The 8139-nt window shown below is 28.9% G+C and overlaps 1 protein-coding gene across 1 annotated transcript; it reads right to left on the bottom strand.

Annotated features, from left to right (window-relative positions):
* Nucleotides 1-3244: 3244 nt before the first annotated feature.
* On the bottom strand, nt 3245-7185 carry LOC110625304 (ABC transporter G family member 1). Its single transcript, XM_021770917.2, has 8 exons — nt 6815-7185; nt 6252-6331; nt 5484-5948; nt 5127-5213; nt 4889-5014; nt 4609-4800; nt 4363-4449; nt 3245-4165 (listed from the first exon to the last, which is right to left on the bottom strand). Exons 1-8 carry the CDS (start codon nt 7146-7148, stop codon nt 3482-3484), a joined length of 2055 nt encoding a protein of 684 aa, XP_021626609.1. The 5' UTR covers nt 7149-7185; the 3' UTR covers nt 3245-3481.
* Between the last annotated feature and the right edge of the window lie 954 nt (nt 7186-8139).

The raw sequence follows: 8139 nt of genomic DNA, 5'->3' as shown, positions 1-8139 counted from the left end.
ATTTTACTGTATAATTATAATTGTAATTAAATAAATAATTATTATTAATAATAAATATTATTGTTAAAATTAGTTTTTTATTAATAGTTATAAGTTTTATTTGTTATGATATTTTTTTATGTACCAATAAGTAGTAATTATTAATATTACTATCATATGTTACATAATATAGAAGCCGAATTAATATTGTCATAAAAATTTTTTTCTTATTAATTTTAATATTTATTGTATATAAAATAATTAATTTTAAATTTTACATAGATTTAAACTGAATTTAATTTTTATCACTGACGTCTGTTAAAGATTCATGATATTTTTTTAAAACAAAAATTTTAAAATATATGAATTAGTGTGATAAGAGCCAATTTTGAGATAAAAATTTTATCGTTTAAAAAATTAATTTTATATTTTAATTATTATTTTTTAAATATTTTTATAATTTTAAATATTAATTTTTTTATTATAAATAATTTTTTATTGTCTATTTAAAATTTACTTTTAATTTTTAAAAAAATTTAATAAAATATTTTAATTTTTAATTTAACAATTTTATTTATATTATATTAATCAAATGATATTAATTAAAATTTATGACAGAGTTTAATCGATGTCTATTCGATGTCTATGAGATAATTTCTTTAAAATTGAAAAGAATTAAATTGTTATTTTAGGTTAAAAATAATTTAATATTTTAAATAATTATAAATGACTTATCCATCATTTATAAGTATTTTAAATAATTAAAATTTTAAATATTTATAAGTTTACAATTAGTTTAGTGATTATAAATTAATTTTTATATGTGAAGCCAAATATTCTCTAAAAAAGAAAACAATATTCGGGATTCATTGTATTCTTTTAGTAATAATAATAATAAAAGATAAGAGGATGAATACAAGTTTTTTTTAACAATTTCATTTTTTAAATTAAAATATTTTAATTAAATACATAATTATTTAAAATTTTAAATATTTATAAACTTTAAATAACTTAATATTTAAATCTAACTTTTATAAGCAAGTCAAACGCCGAATAAAAAAGAAAATGATATTAAAGATTCATCCTATTCATTCATTTAAAAAAAAAAACCATGGAGGATGATCCAAGAACAAGTCTTTAGATTTAACAGATGATATTTTTTAACAAACTTAATTTTTTAAATTAAAATATTTTAATTAAAGTATTATTCTATTATTATTGCGGTTATTAAAAATTTAAAATTTATACAAAATTAACTAGTTTTGACTCTAACAATTTGTTGATTTGTCTTATTATATTATATATTTATTCTATTGATCTGATCATTTTTTAATATTTCAAACGGTGATGATTTTAAAGAATATTTATATATATTAAATTAAGTTGCATTTAGTATTGATGTAAACAGAAATTAAATAGATCACGACGCTGAAATGAAATTATATTAAATCTGTACGAAAGAAAATATAAAATAGTAGATATCGACGGCAGCCACTCTGATACTCAAATCAATAAGATGAGATGAAGTGAAAGACGAATATAATATTTAGAATATAAGAGTTATGGTGTGAAAAAATAATATATTTTTATTTTTATAATTTTTTTTATATTATAAAAAAATAAATAAATATAGTGTTTTTTGATAATATGATCATAATGTGATGACCTGTCTGATAAAGAATATAGTTAATAGATAAATAAGTGATTTCATAATTATATACATAATGAAAATATTTTAAATTGTGTTTAATAACGGAAATATCCTTAGCTATTTATGCTGTCGAAGAATTTCTTGAAGCATGAGCTCCACCTTTTTGTTCCTGTCACCTTCAAAGCTCTAGTACCTTCTTGCGGGCAATTGACGTCACTAAATTTTATCAAGTTGACTGTAGATGCAACCACGGACTCTCGAAACAATTATGGAGCTATTACAGTTATTGTTCACGAACATCATGGGCGTTTCATTAATGGTTCTTAGTTTATGGAGTTCCATCTCAAATCCTTTATTGTTAGAAAACATAGCATATCGTGATTTGATGTTGGCTAAAAGCAGAGGCTTGTCTCATGTTGTAGTTGAAGGGGATTCTTCTATTATTTTTTATGCTTGCAATGGAATCCTCATCTAACATTTAAGGTTTAGTCTTGGACTCTCATTTAATTATTAAATAATTATTAATAATATTATAAAATAACTAGAGTCGAACTGCGAGTGGTGTGTTTTTCATGGCACTGAATTTTTTGCAGCAATGGAGGGGCCTATTCTGATTCTACCAGCTGTACTAATGTTGTGTCGGCTTTGACTGTTTGGTCTCCTCCACCGCAGGATTGGATTAAGATTCATATTGACGCCTCTTTAAACTCGCAACGAAGTTTGCTAGACTTCGGCTGTGTAGTCCGAGATGCTAATGGTAGGTTTATAGCGGCTAAAGCAGGCTGTTTTTACAGTCAGATGGATGTTAAGTGTGCTGAGGCAGTGGCTTTTCGAGAGGCATTGAGCTGGATTAAAGAGTGCGGATGGGATCAAGTTCTTTTCGAATCGGATGCTCAGGTTTTTATTGTGTCCATTAACAATGCTTCATTAGATGATTTATCACCTTTTGGTCTTTTAGTTCAATATTGTAAATTGCTTCTATTCAGTTATGAGGAAGCAAGATGTGCTTTTATTCACATGTCTGCGAATGATGTCGCTCATATTCTAGCAACAACGGCTCATTCTGAGTCAGGTCAAGGAGTTTGGGTTAATGTCTCTCCTCCTCATCGCTTTGAATTAATAATATTTCTTTCATTTTCAAAAAAAATTGTTAAAAATTTCTAATGACATAATTTAAATAATTTAATAATTATAATTTATTCAACCTAAATAGTCATATATATTTGTATGTATTTATATTTTCAGGTATAAATGTATTATTTATTGTATAATTTTTAATTATGTGAGTGAATTTCATATCAGTAAAAGAATATATATTTATATATTAATTATAAATGCATCTAATTTTAATAAAATATAAATTAATAACTATATATAAAATAATATAATATTTTTATTGAGAATGATATATAATATATTTTAATATTAATATTATTATTATTTAAATATTAAAATTATTATTTTTATTATTATTTTGATGTTATTTATTATTTTAAAATAAATATAAAAATATTATAATTTTATTTACAACAATTAAGATTGAAACTAAAATTAAAGTTAAAAAATCAAAATCTTGAACTCCAAATCCTAAAAGGAAAGGAGGAAAATCCGAACAGCCAAAAAAATAACATAAAAGCTAAATATATGGGAAAGCTTCACAATTAAATTTAAAATAATAAAAATCTATTGAACAGGTGTACTCACAGACTTAGTTTGGTATCTAAATAAATACGAGAAATTTCAGATTCTACTCCTTCAATTCCCAACTTCAAGTTCAAAAAAAACCCTATTGAATGGGTATACATACAACTTGCTGCAGATAAAAAATTCCCATTATTATCTACAAAGTGACTATCTAATTTCATCCAAAGGCTTACCATATGGATAAGCTAGTACTTTCTTTGCTTCTTTAAGAGAAACAAACTTGATTTCCCTAACAAAGGGCTTAAACTTTTCCATAATCCCAAGAACACAAAACAATACAAATCTATACAAGACCACCATGCAAAACAATATAGCAAGATCAACCCACTTGGAGTAACCCATTTCAACTTGCCATATATTCCTCAAGATTTCTTCACCATTTATGGAAGGAGGCCCTTTAAGATCACTAGGAGGAAATTTTAGCCCTTCAAACTCATTTTTATAAAGTCCTTGATATGCATACTTATGGAAGGCAATGTAATATAATGGGTATCTCCACAAGACTGTAGGAAGATCATTCGGCAGCCGAAAGAAGCCGCCGCTTAGCATCATTAGCCCTTGAATTCCTGCACCAGTTATTAGACCCATTAGAAAATTTGGAACAATGCTTGCAACTATTAGCATCAAGGTCTCCACCAACATCATGCATGCAAAGAGCGTCGATGCAAAGTAGATGAAGTGTTCACTTCCTTGTTGGAGACCAACTAGATAGTAAGTGATTGCTCCTGGTATTAGAGATATGAGAAGCAAGTAGGGCGTTGATGACATTGTGTTGCCGATAACAAATGCACATGACTCATAATGTCCATTTAATCTTTCCCTTTGAAATACCTGTAAATTTAAAAAGAAGTAATCTCAGAGTTCGAATTCCATTTAGAATCATTTACACCAAGCAAGGCTAGGCTGCATATATTAATCCTTTTCAGAGTCGACAAATGTCGGGTTCCTTTGTCCATTGAGTCACCCTTTTTTCTTTATGTTAGATTGATCATGAACATTTTCATATTTGATTTAGATTGTGAACTAACCTTCATGTCCTCTACGAATGAAGGGAAGCCTCCGATTGCCATAATTGTCAACAAAGAAGCAATGAACATAAGCAGTGATCCTCTTGCCTGAATAAAGCACGTACATAACAACGATCATCAATTTGCTTCACCATAACCATTGCATTATAGCCATTGATTATGGTGAGTCCCATGTAGGTTCCACCATAATCAGTTGCTAATATGCAAACTGTTGTGCTATTACAGGAAAGAACTCAACGTGCTTACTTGTATTGAACTGTAGCCGAAGCCAATGCTATAAAACACAGACCCCAAACCCAAACCCAACATGATATATATAACCAGACGCAGCCAGTAGTAACCTCGATCACGATACATGTTCACAAAAGACCTTCTTGACAGAACAAGGCTCTGGGTGATGAAATTAGCCTGGCTTCCCTTGTTCAGTTCTGCTCTCTCCTGAAACAAAAGATTATTATTGCATTCAATATCATTATTTAGTCTTGCAATTTCACTTACTGTTGATGATTCCATTAGGGTTGCTCACCTGTCGACATATTTCTCTTACCCTTCTTTGGATTTGTCTGAAAGTAGCAGACGATTCATAAGATCTTACAAGCAACTCGATTACTTCCTCTCTGTCCTTCTTTGCACCAAAACCTTGTTCCATGTCCTGCACACAAATTATTTTAGCAAGCAAAGATTATATAATTTAGCTTGGCTGTTCAAGGGACTTAAATTTCCTTTTCATCCCTTAAATATTATATAATTGATCAGGTACGTACCTCATCAAAATCTGTATTAATTGTTATGAGGTAATGATCTGATGGATTATGGTGACTGGGGCAGGGGAAACCATTCATTTCAAAGAACTGCAAGTCATCATACAATGGAGTAAGTGTAGCTCAACATTTCATTTCTGTTAAAAGAGAATGGCAAACTTTTAATTTTTTAAAACGATAAAGATATTTTAATATAGTTTTTTAAATCTAAAAATCAACTAATGATTTTTTTATAATATAGAGACTAAATAATATATTTCCCTTTAATTATTATGATTTTTCATGAGTTCAAGTGTTCAGTAGATATTGCTTTTAGCTCAGGCTCAACGAATTTATATGAAATAATAAATTGACAAGTACCTTATTTGCTGCAGAAGAGGGTCCAAAATAAATAGTTCTTCCAGAAGAGACAAGGCAAAGATTGTGGAAAAGCTGAAAGACATCACAACCAGGTTGATGAATAGATGTAATAATACTCATTCCATGTTGTTTAGCAAGATTGGCCAATTTTTTCATCACATAGTAAGAAGCAGCACTGTCGAGTCCACTGGTGGGTTCGTCGAGGAAGAGAAGCTTAGGCCTTGTTAAAATCTCAATGCAAATGCTTAGTCTCCTCTTTTGGCCACTGCTGAGGCCTTTGCTGCCCCATCCTCCTATTCTTGTATCAATTGAGTCTTGTAATCCCATCTCCTTTATTGTCATCTCTGCTCGCTGTTTCTTCTCGGTTAATGACATGGAATTGGGAAGCTGGAGTTGAGCAGAGTAGTACACTGCTTCTCTTACTGTTAGTGTCCATGTTATTACATCATCTTGAGATACGTATGCCTGCATTTGTAAGAGAACAACTTCGCCCATTAAAATTGGTCCTATAGAAGAATAATAATAATTTTAACAATTACTTTCTGAAAATTAATATTTAGAAAATATTAAAATATTAATTGTGTTTTAAAAAATAGTAATCTGGCATTTCTTTGGCGGATTTTCATTCGTGTAATTAACTGATTGTGCCAGTTTTTGGCACATCCGTTTTGTGTTTGAATATTTTATGGAAGGCGCACTTCGCACTTCATCATTCAATCCAAAACAAGTTAATTAAGCAAATAAATTTGAAAAACATGGTATCCATACCGATGTCCCATAGGCCAAAGGCTGTTTCCGACCATTGATCAGAACTTGTCCGGTTTGCTTTGTGCTAGAATCCAACCTCCCTGCAATATGTAATCCAGTTAATTACCTGAACTAGAAAAGTTGAAATGTAACAAGCTAGACAGACATTAATTATCATTGGACTAATAGTCTTATGACTGTCTGTCCCCTATTATTTTCATAATCCTGTCTCATAGTCATGAAAAGAATTCATCTGAAAACAGTACAAGTAGCATTAGATCTCGTGAACTTGAACATTCACGGGCCTTTTACGCTTCCTCATATATATTTTTCTATATATATATATATTTTTTTCGTAGAGAGAAAAGTGCTGATCTGCTCATTTCAACTTATAGCGGGTTTTATCGATTATTTTCAAGTAATTAATAATTGAAATGTATCTGATATACATACAAGATTTGCACTAATAATCCAGTGCCAAGAGCATTGTTCTTGTAAACTTTTGCAAGGGTTTATGATAAGTTTTTGGATGGACTTGATTCATCGTGAATCTCTATAAGACATGATTTGCTACTTATCTTTACCTGCTAAAGCATCAAGAAGAGTAGTTTTGCCACAACCAGAAGGACCCATGATGGCCAAAAGCTCTCCAGGTTGAGCATACCCTGTAAAACCTTGAAGAATCCATTTGGAACCATGTTTCTTACTTGGAACTGTCACCCCAAGTTCCTCCCATGTCAGGAAAATATCATTTTGGCGATTCCGACAGTTAATACCAGGATGTCCCTTTTCCAGGTCCGGTGAGTGCATGACGGTTTCAGGTTTGGCACCTGAAGACACCATCACATTGTTGCTGTTGCTGTTGCTGTTTTCAGAGTGGTTCAGTGCCTGTAGTTGTGAACAGGATGAAGAAGCCATGCAAAAGCTTTGATTTTAGAGCAACTTTGGAGAGATAGAGAGAACTTAGAGAGATGGGATATATATATATATATATATATATAGGAGGGTGAAGAGACAACTTACAGTTCCTTGAGGGAAGGGAAACGACATGTGCATGAGTTGATTGAGAGGTGGCCAGCGTATGTCGCCAGCCTATGGAAATTTCTTACATATATGCATCCGATTGTATACGTGCAATATTGTAATTTTTGAAAAAAAAATACTATTTAGCCTATAAAAAAATTTTATTATTTGGTTTTTTTAATATTTTTAACATTTTAAAAAATTTATTAATTAATTTTTTCATTAATTTTAATAATTTAAATTTATAAAAAATTTAAAATATTTTTAATATAAAAAATTAATAATTTAAATTTTTTAAAAATTTGAGTCGGTTAATTAATAAATATTTTAAAATTATAAAAATTAAATAATAAAATATATAGTGAAAAAATTAATAAAGACACTAATTAGTAGACTTTTTAAAATGTTAAAGAATTTTAATATATTTTTTTAAAATTAATAGACTAATTAGTGAATTTTTTTATATTATAAAAATTAAATAGTAAATTTTTATAATTTTTAATTGATTAAGTGTATAAATTACATATGCATATACATAAGAATTTCCCCATATACAATCAGGAGGTATGTAAGACTTTATCATAAGAGCCAAAATTAGTCACATGAAGTTTGACCATATACATGACTCATCACCTTTTATGTTCCTCATTTTGTTGGTTTATTGACCACATTCTTGCATTTTTAACCATTCAACGCACTGGACTAGAGGTTGATGGTTTAATTTGCAATTATTAATATTTATTTTAAAGAGGTAATATAAAAAAAAAAATCATTCTTTTCTATTTTCATAATTGCATTTTATTCTTTTATTATTTATCAATTAAATTTTACACTTTTATACATTACATTCTGCCGCTAAATTTTCCATTAAAAATTAGTAATGTGC

The sequence above is a fragment of the Manihot esculenta genome, chromosome 10 (genome assembly GCF_001659605.2).
Source record: "Manihot esculenta cultivar AM560-2 chromosome 10, M.esculenta_v8, whole genome shotgun sequence".
NCBI lineage: Eukaryota > Viridiplantae > Streptophyta > Magnoliopsida > Malpighiales > Euphorbiaceae > Manihot > Manihot esculenta.
Note: the sequence above shows the minus strand (reverse complement) of the source record. Positions and strands in the feature narration are given on the sequence as shown.

What these genes read in the sequence shown, in the direction of transcription:
- LOC110625304 (XM_021770917.2), bottom strand. Translation starts at nt 7,148, where the DNA reads ATGGCTTCTTCATCCTGTTCACAACTACAGGCACTGAACCACTCTGAA. An exon ending in TCTTCTTGATGCTTTAGCAG is followed by an intron (nt 6,332 to 6,814) that starts GTAAAGATAAGT and finishes TACATATTGCAG; the next exon opens with GGAGGTTGGATTCTAGCACA. An exon ending in TAAGAGAAATATGTCGACAG is followed by an intron (nt 4,801 to 4,888) that starts GTGAGCAACCCT and finishes CTTTTGTTTCAG; the next exon opens with GAGAGAGCAGAACTGAACAA.